General features: G+C 37.0%; 1 protein-coding gene across 2 annotated transcripts in view; it reads right to left on the minus strand.

Annotated features, from left to right (window-relative positions):
• Positions 1 to 15627, minus strand: part of PPARG (peroxisome proliferator activated receptor gamma) — a 111280-nt gene that overhangs the window by 25999 nt on the left and 69654 nt on the right. For both annotated transcript variants that reach the window (XM_045023286.1, XM_045023285.1), the window contains 2 exons: positions 10976 to 11114; positions 309 to 508 (listed from right to left, as the gene is read on the minus strand). In XM_045023286.1, coding sequence (XP_044879221.1) covers positions 309 to 508; positions 10976 to 11114 — 339 coding nt within the window. The remainder of the gene's footprint in view (positions 1 to 308; positions 509 to 10975; positions 11115 to 15627) is intronic.

A 15627-nucleotide genomic window follows, 5' to 3' on the forward strand; every position in this document is an offset into this window, starting at 1 on the left:
AGATAGACCTATTACAGAGATCATGTGTAAGATAAACTATGGTGGAGGACAGGGGAAATAGGAAGAATGGATCGAGGAGTACAAGAAGGTTAAGATGACCTTCAAATTCTTGTACTGATTTCAAGTATTTTACTAGGTGAACTTGGAGATTTTTCAAATTATGTTTACTTATCCTATCTAAAAACATTTCCTGTGTTTCAGACACAGCTTGAAATATGTAACTGCCAACAGCAAAGGGTTGGGTTTTTTTTTAGTGTGTTGTCAATGTGGTAAATCATTTACTTAAAAAAAAAACAGAGAAAACTAACTGATTTGTCTGTCGTTTTTCCTGTCAAGATCGCCCTCGCCTTGGCTTTGGTCAGAGGGAAGGACTTTATGTATGAGTCATACAAGTTCTTGGCAAGGGCTCGAAGATCAGCCGACTCTGGGTTTAACTGGTCGATGTCGCTGGAAATCTCTGCCAGGAGCTTCTCCTTCTCAGCTTGTGGCATTCGCCCAAACCTGATAGCTGAAGAAGACAAATTGTTACATTAGTCACAGCTGCATCTAAACATAAATATATTTTAAAAATAATATATTCTGTCACCTTTCATAATGAGCATTCCAGAGTTTCATTTTCATTCAGAGTGCTTAGACAAGTGGCAGAAAAATGATTTCATCCAATAGAGTAGACAAGCAGTTGAAAGGGTTCAGAGAATTGTCACAAGAACAAAACTAAACAGAGGAAACAATCTGGATACCCATACTGTCAGCTAGGATGTCCTTGTGAAAAGGCGTCAGCTTCTAGGAGCCTGCATGGAAATAAAGAGCTATTCTTCTGACTCATCTGGTAGTCAGACCAGGTGAGTCTAATTAATCCCAACTCAGGAGGATAAAAAATAGAGAGCCTTTAAGTAAAGACAGTATTGTCCATTGGACCAAGTGCAGGATTAAAAGTCAGGAAGTTCTGGGTTCTAATCCTGGTTTGCTCATTGTATGATTTTAGGCAAAAAGGGAATGCTTCCTTACTTCACAGACAAGTTGTTAGAATCAAGTAGTTAATATCTATATAGTGATTAATATATAAAGTACTATAAAATGTTATTCTGAGAGGAATTAAGGGGTCAAATAGGAGGTCTTTCAGGTAAAATCCCTAGAAACAGCAATTTTAGAAGGCAGCTTGACAAAAGGTTGCTAGTTGCCCTTAAGTTAATAATAAAGGAAAATCCCAGAGGGGTGAGATTTGAATGCTAACTCTGTCTGTATGTGTGCTGTGTTGACAGAGTGGCAAAGGACTCACCTACTCACAATACCTCACAACTACCCAACTCAAATGTAAGGCACACATCTTTACAACTTATAAGTGTGTACCATCCAAAAGGACTGTTTACACACATGGGCAATGATTCTGAAAAATCTTTCAAATAAGCCAGTAAGATATGTTTCCTAACAGACTATTTTTTACAATATATAGATTTCAGTAAATGGAATTAAATCTACATGACCCTTAAGAAAATAAGATAGAAAGAGTATCAAAGTGAAAAAGTCACTCCCCTCCAAAAAAAAAACCAAAGAAAAAAGTTTGTGGTCTTGGTTTAGGAACAGGTAAAAAAAAACCCTATAAATAAAGATTTTCCAATTGTCAATGTCTTCTCCCTTTAAAGGTAAAATACATTGTTAGCTTAGTACTTCCAAATGGCTAAACTGGGGACACTTCCTTTGGATTATGCTTGCCTCTTTCCTGTTATGAGAAACACGGAATACTCCTTTTTACACTGGTGTTGCTGGGCCAAAAATAGCACTTTCATAAACTCAAAATAATCTTTGATGACACAAAAGCATATGAAAGCCATTTAGCACCTGTATCACTGACTGACTCTCACTTCATGCTAGAGGTGGCTTGTTTGCTCTCACATTTCCATCACAGTTCCCTTGCAGTAAAATCCATCACCAAGAGAAACATGCTGCATATCTCATATCTCTGCGGGTGTCCCCTGAGTTCACATTTCAGAATAAAATCAGAATGGAAGGGAACCTAGCAGTTCATTAGGGACCACTTAACGCATGCTATATTTAGGCTTTTTCCTGAATATGTCCCCTGCCTACAATTTCTTCATATGGAAACATCTGAATAATTGCCAATTTATATTTGTTTTGGACTGGAGTCCACGTTACCGTCTTTTTTCCCCCCACAGGGATAGTAAATGAACTTAGTCAGCTACCAGCAACAGTTTCCAGTGACACTTGATTGCCAATCCTCTTGATTTCTTACAGCTTAGGAAAAGCTTTCTCCAAAATCCCATGTTTTAAAAGATTTAAAGAAAAAAAAAAAGTACCATACATGAATCTGAATGACACAGCGTGAATGATGGCTCAAAGAGATTAACACAGTTCTGTCAGGGAGAAACACCCGAATCCTGTATAAAGAATGTGTACTCAGGTTTGGGGTTGGTATCCTGTGTAATGGTTGTGGGAACAAAATCTATCTTGTATCAACCTAAGGACAGACTTTATTGTAGTCTTTGGGCTGCTGCCCCCCCGATCAGCACCTACCAGATACTGTAAAGTGAATAAGAATGTATCCAATGCCTTCTTGCCTCACCTGGCCCCAAACAGACATCTTGTTTGCTGGCACATTGAGAGTTGGCCTGTAGCCCATCTTCCCAGTGCAGAGGGCTTGATCCAAGGCCCATTGAAGTCAATGGGAGTCTGTTGACTTCAGTGGGCTTTGGATCAGGCCCAGGAAGAACAGAGCCCCTTCTGTGTGACTGTTCCATCCCACATTCACATGAGAAGGGGAAAATTGAGGTCTCTATAGCAGGAGGGGATTGCATGGGTCTTCTACTGACAAGTGAATTTCATCGGAAGAGACTAGAATTGTGGATGGACAGTAAAGACAAGTGATAGAAAAAATTACTCATCAAACTAACAAAAGAATTTAGATTCATACCTAGTGAAAATCCACTAAAGTCACTGGAATATTGAAATCAATTGAAATCAATATTGAGATAATACCAGAGACGAATTCAGTCCAAAGTGCTTAAATAAATACTTGTAATTAAAAGCAGGGACTTTGGTTTTATAATTGAACAAAATACTGCCGATACTATTTGTGTATCAAGAAATCTTGAAACTCTTATTTGTCATTGTAAGTTATTTATATCAGGAATCATAAAACTGAGGTTATGGACAATATGCTAGAGTAATTTATCCTGAATCATCTAAAGTTTCCCAGATTATGATTTTCCTTGTATTCATCATTTTTGAGCTTTGTAGCACAGTGGAGACTTGACATGTTTTGGTTCTATGTTTTGAGGTTTTATAAGAAATGTTGTTTTTCTGGCTTTTCTGTTAATCACTGACCAGTATTAATGATTTGTTTATATATATAACAAAGATGTTAATGTATTTATACAGTATTTATACAATGATACCTCATATTAGATTGTTATATAATGCTTTAGGTCTCACTTGTGTAAGCTCTATGACTGAAGATGTGTTCTGGTATTGCGTCATCAAGGCCACATTTAATAAAAAGGGCCCAATTAGTCTCATTATATTACAGGTAAAGTGTAATACTGTGTACATAATACAGATAGCCTTTATACACAAGGTACGTTATACCATATGACTTCACAAAAATTGTCATAAGGAAAACCAAACCCAACATGACATTTAAGACTCTTGCTAGGGGCATGAAAGGCTTACGAAAAGCGAATAAAATACAGTAGAACCTCAGAGTTACGAACACCATGGGAATGGAGGTTGTTTGTAACTCTGAAATGTTCGTAACTCTGGACAAAATGTTATGGTTGTTCTTTCAAAAGTTTACAATTGAACATTGACTTCATAGTGCTTTGAAACTTAACTAAGCAGAAGAAAAATGCTGCTTTTAATTATCTTAATTTAAATGAAATGAACATGGAAACAGTTTCTTTATCTTGTTAAATCTTTTTTAAAACTTTTCCTTTATCTTTTTAGTAAGTTATGTTTAACACAGTACTGTACTGTATTTGCTTTTTTTGTGTGTCTCTGCTGCTGCTTGATTGCGTACTTCTGGTTCCAAATGAGGTGCGTGACTGACCAATCAGTTTGTAACACTGGTGTTCATAACTCTGAGATTCTACTGTACATTTTGAACCGGGAATCAGAGTGATTAGTGGTTGTGAAATTCACATTTTCATTAAAGTCTCCTTTGTCCTTTAATAAGCCAGATTACAGGCTTTAAATAGTGTGAGACTTCTGACAATTAGTAGGATTATGTTTTATGATTAATTTGTCCACTTTTTAAACATATTTGTTCATTTTGCAAGAGCCTCACCATGTCAAAGAAGAGGCTTGCAATGCTCTGGTGCCTTTTCAGGGCTTTTGCCAACAAGTTCGACTTTCCCTGCCCCTCACCTCTCTTTTAAAGAAGGATTTATAACTGATGATACATCTTAAATGAGATAGCACATTTGTTTAAATCAGTAGTCATGTGTGTAATAGCTGTAGCATTAGTCACATATACAAAATATCTACTGTTAGAAACTCATGCATCAGGATATGGATATTGATATTCATAATGTGTTCATCAATGTAGTAACTGAGTGCATGTGGTGCCACTGGCTGGATGTACTTAAGAGCCCAATTCTGAAAAGTGGGGACTGCCTCTTGAGACAAGAATAGGAGTGGAATTCAGTGGGAGTATCTTCACAGGAGATACTCAGCAACTCACAAGAACAGGACCTTAGAAGGTATTTCACCTTCCTATCCAGAGTAGGTGCTAATCACCACTGAAAACAGAATACCAGAGTAGATGGACAAACTGTCTGTTCTGTTCTGGTAATTCCCTTGTTCCTAAACTATATTGCTGTATATGTAAACAATACATTCATAACAAGGCACATGATACCTTTAACAATCTGAGAATATCAGATACAAATGCTATGAATTCACTTCCCTAAGCATGCTATTGCCTTTAAAAAATAATGGCAATAAAGCGTGTCTAAGAAATACAGCTCTACGGGATACAAATATTGAGGCCCCATCCCTCACTTACACAAATAGTCCCACTGGTTTCAGTGAGACTACTCTCAGGAGTCAGAGTTTGCAGGATCACAGTCATGATTTTGAAATCTCACTAGCAAAAGTTGTCCTTTTATACAGACTATTTTTTTACAAAGGGAGAAGAAAAATGGACACTATAATACTTCCCCTGGCTACATTAAATATTCACTTAGCTCTAAAATTTTCATACCCTTCTCCAAGATTTTAAACAATGGGATTTAATTTTATTTTTGTCACTAGATAATCCCTCAGTGTCAAGGTTTTTACACCAAATCTCAACTGAAAGTCATTTAACTGATCTTACATTTTAGGGTCTATCCAGACTAGGAAAATTTACTTTATTAAAATAGAGTTGCTTACCACAGGTATTTTGATTAGACCAAGCAATATTTACCCTGCTTATACTTTGGTTAGTTGGTCCCTTTTTTTGTATGTAGATAGGCCTTTGTTTGTACTCACTTAAGGATGTGTACATGTATTTTGAGATTAAAAGACAACATAAATTCTAGTTCCTAAGGACATGGTTTTTTTTTTTAGGCAAGTAACAAACTCTCTCATGCTGACTGAGCAGTGTCTCAAAGCTATAGTCAGTTTATGAGTATGTTAGGAAGAAATAAATATAGTTCTTTAAACAAAAAAAACAAACTAACAAGCAAACAAAAAACTTAATTGAAATAATATGATCATTTCAAAATGGAGACTGATTTTCTATGAGAGGATAATTGCCATTAAGCTGTACAAATAATACTATTGTTAAGACTAATAATACTATTTTAAGACTGAAAAAGAAACCATACTGGTAATAAGGACTTTGCTAGAACTTCCAATACTGGTGAATTAGTTAATGCTCATTGGTTCAAGAACATTAATACAAACCAGTATGACACAATTTTTAATTTGAAAATGTATGGCAGCTTTCCCATATAACAATCAGTCACTGCACAGATCCTGTTGGTACAGATGCTTCACGAAAGGAGCCTGTGTTGATTTTGCAGTAGAAAATTAAAGCACAGCAATACTACAGTGTTTTTAAATATGGATCCAGTCCTGCAAACCTTGACTCCTGTGAGTAGTAGTTAGTCTTGCAGGTAGTCCCATAAAGTCAATGATATTACTCATGTATGTGTTTAAAGAACGGGGCCTTATATTAGTCATTTTCATTGCAAAATAACATCATTGTGTAATGCTGCCAGCTCTCTGTTGAAAATTTAAAATAACACATGCCTACAGGGCCTCCGGGGGAGGAGGGGACAAGTGGGGCAATTTGCCCCAGGCCCCGGGCCCCACAAGCCCTGGCCCGGTGGCGGTCTGGATCTTCGGCAGCATTTCGACGGCGGGGGGCCCTTCAGTGCTGCCGAAGATGCGGAGCAACAGAAGGGCCCCCCGCCGCCGAAATGCCGCCAAAGACCTGGACCGCCGCCGGGTGAGTACAGGCGCCACAGCTCCCCCGCTTTGTCCCAGGCCCCCTGAATCCTCTGGACGGCCCTGAATGCTTATTGGTATTTCACTCTTGTAAAGTCATGAACAATTTATATTGTGTTTATTTTTCCCAGCAAAAAATATATAATAAACTAGCAACACCACGGGATTAAAAAGTTCTGAGGTAAAACTGTTCGAATCATAGAATCATAGAATATCAAGGTCGGAAGGGACCTCAGGAGGTCATCTAGTCCAACCCCCTGCTCAACGCAGGACCAATCCCCAACTAAATCATCCCAGCCAGGGCTTTGTCAAGCCTGACCTTAAAAAACCTCTAAGGAAGGAGATTCCACCACCTCCCTCGGTAACCCATTCCAGTGCTTCACCACCCTCCTAGCAAAAAAGTTTTTCCTAATATCCAACCTAAACCTTCCCCACTGCAACTTGAGACCATTACTCCTTGTTCTGTCATCTGCTACCACTGAGAACAGTTTAGATCCATCCTCTTTGGAACCCCCTTTCAGGTAGTTGAAAGCAGCTATCAAATGCCCCCTCATTCTTCTCTTCCGCAGACTAAATAATCCCAGTTCCCTCAGCCTCTCCTCATAAATTATGTGCTCCAGCCCCCTAATCATTTTTGTTGCCCTCCTCTGGACTCTTTCCAATTTTTCCACATCCTTCTTGTAGTGTGGGGCCCAAAACTGGACACAGTACTCCAGATGAGGCCTCACCAATGCCCAATAGAGGAGAATGATCACATCCCTCGATCTGCTGGCAATACCCCTACTTATACAGCCCAAAATGCTGTTAGTCTTCTTGGCAACAAGGGCACACTGTTGACTCATATCCAGCTTCTTATCCACTTTAACCCCTAGGTCCTTTCCTGCACAATTGCTGCCTAGCCACTCGGTCCCTAGTCTGTAGCAGTGCATGGGATTCTTCCGTCCTAAGTGCAGGACTCTGTACTTGTCCTTGTTGAACCTCATCAGATTTCTTTTGCCCCAGTCCTCTAATTCATCTAGGTCCCTCTGTATCCTATCCCTACCCTCCAGTATATCTACCACTCCTCCCAGTTTAGTGTCATCTGAAAACTTGCTGAGGGTGCAATCCACACCATCCTCCAGATCATTAATGAAGATATTGAACAAAACCGGCCCCAGGACCGACCCTTGGGGCACTCCACTTGATACCGCCTGCCAACTAGACATGGAGCCATTGATCACTACCCGTTGAGCCCGATGATCTAGCCAGCTTTCTATCCACCTTATAGTCCATTCATCCAGCTCATACTTCTTTAACTTGCTAGCAAGAATACTGTTGATGTAATGAGAGTATTTAAATATATTTATGGCTATGTATCTTCAACAAATGGACACCAATTTGGCTCTGGGAAGTGGGTATACCTTACTTTAAATCCTGGTACTATACTAACAGAAATGGACAAGTGTTTGCATTATCCTAGGGATATGTCCATAGGTAGCACAGGAGTTAACTTTGATTTTATTTACAGTTAATTGTTTTGAGTAGATGAATTCTTTTACATTTCATTTATTTTCTTTTGCTTGGGATAATAATACTTTGAGATCTCCTTTGAGATCTGTGAATGAAAAGTGCTACAGTAATATTTTTAGTTTTCAAATTGCTATTTGTATTTAAAATATTTTTTTCTTTGCAACTTCCAAATTTAATTTGTTTGGTTTCTGCTTCTTTCAAAAATGTATAATTTACAAAGAGATGTCAAAAGGTCTTGTGGAAAATGAAGTTGCATCAGAAATGGTCACTTTTTTCTTTTTTTATAAATTGGAAATTTTGGGTGAGCTTGATTGGTTGTGAACTGGTCAAGGAGAAATGCTTTATCAAAGTTTTATAAAGGCTGTTTGCATAAAAATCACAAGAAAAAGTGTCAGAAGAGAGACTCTGTTTCTCTGCTGATCAATAAGGTTGAAGGCTTCTATCCATTTTTCAGTGTGCCTATGATTTTATGAATGTGAATGTATTTATGTATAATTTAATTTAGAGTTAAATTCCACTGGCATAGGGGAAAAACATATCAAATGACACATGAGGGAAGCTGTATATAATTTGATATTTATTTTCAAAGAATATTTTGAAGTAGGAAAGGCTCTGATTTTGTATTGTCAGCTTGACTGCAAATATTAAATGTCTTTTTTTAAATATACGATTAATTGTAATTCCTGTTTTCTAATGAGAGTAAGAAGCCACATCAAGATAAATTATTTTTTATTCTCTGTTTCTCTGGACAAAGCTACAATACTCATCCTCCCCTTGCCACCACGTAGTGCTTTACAAAAGAAGTTGCCATATGTACTCTTTTTCTCTCTACAGGAGCTGACTTTGTGTAAATTGTAATTTCAATGAGAAAGAAAATTTAAGCAAGCTTCTGACTGAAATTACAGGAACTCCTGATGAGAGATACATAGCAATATAAGATAAACAACTGTGGGTTAAACAGTGTCTAGTGATTACGGATGGAAAAGGAAAGTAAAACAACATCCAAAGAATGAGAATACTTTGTTAACCTCCACTCAAATGGTACAAAATGTGACAAAATGTGGTTATGATCCCCTCTCCTGAATGTGAGCTATTTATATATTTTGCAATAATATATCAATGCTAAATATCTTCATGGCTTGGAATCTTCAGACCCAATGAGTCGCATTCTACATGGGTATAAAATCCAGAGAAATTCAATGGCATTACTCCCATATACACTGTTGCAAAAGAGGTCAGAAAGAAGCCCAGTGTGTGTAGTGGCTTCCAGTCCAGTTTTGCATTTCTATATGTCCTCACAGCATGAGGCTTTGTCTTTAAAGGCACAAATTTAATGTTTTATTGTCAAATCTATTTTTTAATTTATACATGGCAAGGGGACCTTCTGCCACAGATCAATATAAAGATATTGTGCCTAGCAAAGCAGAGAAAGATATCACTTAAGAAGAAAATATAAACTATTGGCAAAATTCTCCCTTGGACTTGCACGTGGCTCACACTGACATTAATGGAAGCCATATCCCTCATCTACAAGAGTATCTGGCACATGTCTTGAAAATAATAATAGCAGGTTCCTCTCAACCCCAGAGAACATGGTAAAATTACTATAAAAATACTCACAGAAGTATTTTAAAATTGAGATTTATTTTTAAGAGTTATTGTTGCATCCCAGAAACTTGAAAACCATATTTTCCATTAGGAAAACATTTCCCATACCAATGTATTCACTGAATTCAGTGTATTAACTTCAGAAACCACAGTTAAGCTTTCCTCTTGGGAACAGCACACTAATTTTTTTATACTGATAATAATGAAAGTCCTAAAAAAACCACAGAGAAATTATTTTCCCAGTCATGTTTGCAATTCTTTACTCTTAGAATTACATAAGTCTCTATGTTATGACATTTAATTCCTGTTTGTACTTGGCTTTGCCAAGAAAAAAGAGTGAAGAATCTTCATATGGGATTGGCTCTCTCCCTTCAAAGATTCTGAAATAAGTATTTTCATAGGAATTCAGAAATTGACTTTAAAGTTCACAGGAACCTTCTACATTTTCGTGTGCCACAGAACAGTATCATACTATGCTAGGATTTTAGTGCTATCTGCTTACATAGTGTAAGGGGTTCACCTGTAAAATTGTACACTTCTTTATAGCCTAAATCCAGAGAGTATACAAAAAGGAACTGCTGTTTGGCATTCACATTTGCAATTAAATTTGCCTATGGGTGGTGGAAAAGCTAGAGAAAGCTCTCAAAGATCAGGAACCGCAGCAGTTAAGCTAGGTGGTGGGAGGGCAACTCTAGAATGGGTGTGCAAAGGAATTCCACACTCCTTCCAGACAACAGTGCCAGCTCTACACATACCAGAAAGAAAGAGGAAGAATAGGGTGGGTCAGTAGTGTGACCACTTGGTTTACAATTATGCACATCTAATATCCTAGTGTGAGGAGACTTTATTATCATTAATGCTACCAAACCTGGATAGGTGTTCTGTGCAGCAAATTGAAATTATTATTATTTACACACTTTTGGTAAGTTCCACACTCCACAGAATACATTTTCCAGAATCAAGGTGAATCCTCACTAGTTTTGGCCCTAAATGCAAAAGGCTGGTGCGTTAAGGTATACAGCACAATTTAGACAAGAAGTAATACAGTGAAGCAAAGAAAGATAAACAATTGCAATAGTGATGAGTACATGAAGAATGAAAAAAATGCTTTCCCTTTATCTTTTTAGTAGTTTATGTTTAACACAATTCTGTATTGTATTTGCTGGTTTTTTCGTCTCTGTTGTTGCCTGATTGCATACCTCCAGTTCCAAATGATGTGTGTGGTTGACCAGTCAGTTCGTAATTGTGGTGTTCATAACTCTGAGGTTATACTGTATGCTTGTGTAGTGCCTATCACAATGTGGCTGGGGCCTCTAGCAGTATAAAGAATAAATAATAATCTAATTTGTGATTTTTTTCAGATAAAATATTATATTTTTCAATATGTGCTGACAATTCATGTACTTACCATTATGTGACATGCCAACTGCAAGGCATTTCTGAAATCTGCAATACTGACATTTATTCCTGCTTTTCTTATGAATGCGACAATTCAGATCACATCTGTCATAGATTAGCTTTAACCTGATTGTTCTTCGAAAGAAACCCTGCAATAAAAATAAAGGCATGGAAAAGGATCAGCCTAAAACATCTTCCAGTGCCTCTGCCTCATTTGAAAGGCAGATTCCACTACACTGAATATACTGTAGCTACTTTTGTTTAAGAATGTGTGTTAGAACTTTCCCATTTTAAGATTCTGCACATTTTCAAAATATCAGAACTCATTACCAGATGTAAGAAAAATTCTATGGATCATAGCAAACCCAATCCACTCTCTGAATCCAGAGTTTAAAAAAGAATGATATGCAAATACATCTGGATGGGTTGCACACTCTCTAGTTTAAAGAACTTCTGCTGGTGCCTCATGAAAAACATAAAATATTCTTTCTGATTCATATATTTTCTGTCTTTATTTCCACAGTTCTTTTTATTGCATGAAAAACAGAACCTCATAAGCCCCTGCTGCTTATGCCTCATCTGAACTCATACCTCTCTATTAATTACATTATAATTTAATTTCCATCTTCCCATTCTTTTAATTCAAGCAAATCATTCCCACCCAAGCAAAGCATAAGATTGTGGGCTAGTTGTTGGTTTAGTTATTTTCTCTAAATAACTCTGCTTCTTCATTATTTTCAAATCTTTTTACTGTTGGAGGCCCATGTACTTACAGAATATTTATTTTCCTTCCTCTATTCTACTTCTTTGGCTGTTTTTATTGCTAACCTATTTTTGTAATATTTATTTCCAGGATCTGTTTATGTTTGAAATGTTCAGTTTGCTCTTATTGTTTTGAATTTACAGGTCTTCAAAATATACAAGCACCTGAAAATTCTAAAATTAGTATTATAACCAGGATAACTACTGCAAAGTGCAATGTAGCCCTGTAAAGAGACAAATTTTTGCTGGTCATTATGGACATTCATAATCTTGTCTTTTCAGAACACTTTTTTATTACTTGAAGCCTTATGGGATTGAAACACAAGCAGAAAAAATATGTTGGTTTACGTGGTTGTTTAGATTTTAGCATCCATTCTAAATTCTACATATAGATGTAAGTTTTTTGCTGGTTAGGAACAATATAAATAATATCCAATGAATGCACATGTATTATTTTTAAAGAATTCCATTATATTGTAGCAATAGGACAGTCCAAAGGCAGTGTATTTCTTAACAGATTATTGTACTTGCTGGATTAGACTAGGATTGTCTTTGACTAAGCGCACATGGCATGTGCAATATTTGCCGATAATTAAACTTCTGGTCTTATCTCATGGTTTAGTGTTGTATTCTCAGATCATTCATATGCCGTTTATTTTAATAAGGCATGTCCAAGTTTATTACAGTTCCTTCCTTGTTACAGCTAGTTTTTCTCACAGTTCAGTTGTAAGCACTATGCTGACTTCTTATTTAAATATTTCACTGTGACCATAAGTAATCGATAATAGATGTATTCCTCTTCTAAGGATTTCTCATAGATTCACAATGTAATCCTTTGAGATTTTGTTTAACACCAGAGCAGGTCTGTGCCTCTGTAATCCCCTATTACTGAGGACAGTGTAGCCCAGGGGTCGGCAGCCTTTCAGAAGTGAGGTGCCAAGTCTTCATTTATTCACTCTAATTTAAGCTTTCGCGTGCCAGCAATACATTTTAGCGTTTTTAGAAGGTCTCTTTCTATAAGTCTACAATATATAACTAAACTATTGTTGTATGTAAAGTAAATAAGGTTTTAAAAATGTTTAAGAAGCTTCATTGAAAATTAAATTAAAATGCAGAGCCCCCCAGATCTGTGGCCAGGACCCAGGCAGTGTGAGTGCCACTGAAAATCAGCTCACGTGCCGTCTTCGGCACCCGTGCCATAGGTAGCCTACTCCTGGTGTAGCCCTACAGCACTCACTTATCCCACAGGTCTTGTACATGCGAAACATAGCTGGCATCAGTGGGTGCTTTGAAAGAGTCAATGAATTTTTAAAGTCATAGGGCTTGATTCACCAATGCCCTTTGATCTTGTGTAGCCATTTACAACTGTGCAAAGTGGGTATAAAATACAAATCAGAGTAATATAGACTGAATATTAAATTGCCTAGAGATTGACTGAAAAATTAAATTGGGTAAGATCCTGCTCTTGCTTCCATTAGAATACATTCAAATTTTATGAGTGACTTCAATGATAGCAGGATTGGGACCCAATTTCTTTTCATTGACCAAACTGAGAAAAATTTGAAAAATAAATCAATAGCATAAATAACAAAAATTAAACTAGATTTTAAAATCCTTCCAATTTTAATATAAAGTTCTGTTTTTGATATATGAAGGGCAATTTGTTTTAAATAAATAATTTTTTACATGACAGTGCCCTTTTAAACAGAACACAGATCTCATATTTTATTGAGTGATTCTTCAGAATCTCACAAGACCATACTTCTGTATCCTTTGTGATTCAGATGGTTTTGCATAGAATCTCTATGGATAGTAATTCCATGCTCAGATAATAAGAATATAGCAGTAGGGATATATTACCAACCACCTGACCAGGACAGTGATAGTCACTATGAAATGCTCAGGGAAATTAGAGAGGCTATTAAAATAAAAAACTCAATAATAATGGGGGATTTCAACTATCCCCATATTGACTGGTACATATCACCTCAGGACGGGATGCAGAGATAAAGTTTTATGATACCTTAAATCACTGCTTCTTGGAGCAGCTAGTTCTGAAACCCACAAGAGGAGAGACAATTGTTGATTTAGTTCTAAGTGGAGCACAGGATCAGGTCCAAGAGGTAAATATAGCTGGACCACTTGGTAATAGTGACCGTAATATAATTTAATTTAACATCCCTGTGGTGGGGAAAACACCACAGTGGCCCAACACTATAGCATTTAATTTCAGAAAGAGGAACTACACAAAAATGAGGAGGTTAGTTAAACAGAAATTAAAAGGTACAGCACCAAAAGTAAAATCCCTGCAAGCTGCATGGAAACTTTTTAAAGGCACCATAATAGAGGCTCAATTTAAATGTATACCCGAAATTAAAAAACATAGTAAAAGAACCAAAAAAGAGCCACCGTGGCTAAACAAGAAGGTAAAAGAAGCAGTGAAAGGCAAAAAGGCATCCTTTAAAAAGTGGAAGTTAAATCCTAGCGAGGAAAATAGAAAGGAGCATAAACTCTGGCAAATGAAGTGTAAAAATATAATTAGGAAGGCCGAAAAAGAATTTGAAGTATAGTTAGCCAAAGACTCAAAAAATAATTGCAAAATTTTTTTCAAGTACATCAGAAGCAGGAAGCCTGCTAAACAACCAGTGGGGCCACTGGATGATCAAGATGCTAAAGGAGTACTCAAGGACGATAAGGGCATTGTGGAGAAACTAAATGAATTCTTTGCATCAATCTTCACAGTTGAGGATATGAGAGATATTCCCAAACCTGAGACATTGCTTTTAGGTGACAAATCTGAGGAACTGTCCCAGATTGAGGTGTCATTAGAGGAGGTTTGGGAACAAATTGATAAACTAAATAGTAATATGTTACCAGGACCAGATGGTATTCACCCAAGAGTTCTTAAGGAACCCAAATGTGAAATTGCAGGACTACTAACTGTAAATCAGCTTCTGTACCAAATGACTGGAGGATAGCTAATGTGATGCCAATTTTTAAAAAGGGCTCCAAAGGTGACCCTGGCAATTACAGGCCGGTATGCCTGACTTCAGTACCAGGGAAACTGGTTGAAACTATAGTAAAGAACAAAATGGTCAGACACATAGATGAACATAATTTGTTGGGGAATAGTCAACATGTTTTTTGTAAAGGGAAATCATGCCTCACCAATCTCCTACAATTCTTTGAGAGGGTCAACAAGCATGTGGACAAGGGGGATCCAGTGGATATAGTGTATTTAGATTTTCAGAAAGCCTTTGACAAGGTTCTTCACCAAAGGCTCTTAAGCAAAGTAAGCAGTCATGGGATAATAGGGAAGGTTCTCTCATGAATTAGTAACTGGTTAAAAGATGAAACAAAAGGTAGGAATAAATAGTTTTCAGAATGGAGGTAAATAGTGGTGTCCCCCAGGCGTCTGTACTGGGCCCAGTCCTATTTAACATATTCATAAATGATCTGGAAAAAGGGGTGAACAGTGAGGTGGCAAAATTTGCAGATGATACAAAACTACTCAAGATAGTCAAGTCCCAGGCAGACTGTGAAGAGCTACAAAAGGATCTGTCAAAACTGTGTGACTAGGCAATAAAATGGCAGATGAAATTCAATGTTGATAAATGCAAAGTAATGCACGTTGGAAAACATAATCCGAGCTATACATATAAAATGATGAGGTCTAAATTAGCTGTTACCATTCAAGAAAGAGATCTTGGAGTCACCATGGCTAGTTCTCTGAAAACATCCATTCAATGTGCAGCAGCAGTCAAAAAAACAAACAGAATGTTGGGACTCATTAAGAAAGGGATAGATAATAATATTATATTGCCTCTATATAAATCCATGGTATGCTCACATCTTGAATACTGCGTGCAGATGTGGTCACCTCATCTCAAAAAAGATATA

Source organism: Mauremys mutica, chromosome 7 (genome assembly GCF_020497125.1).
Source record: "Mauremys mutica isolate MM-2020 ecotype Southern chromosome 7, ASM2049712v1, whole genome shotgun sequence".
In the NCBI taxonomy this organism is placed as follows: domain Eukaryota; kingdom Metazoa; phylum Chordata; order Testudines; family Geoemydidae; genus Mauremys; species Mauremys mutica.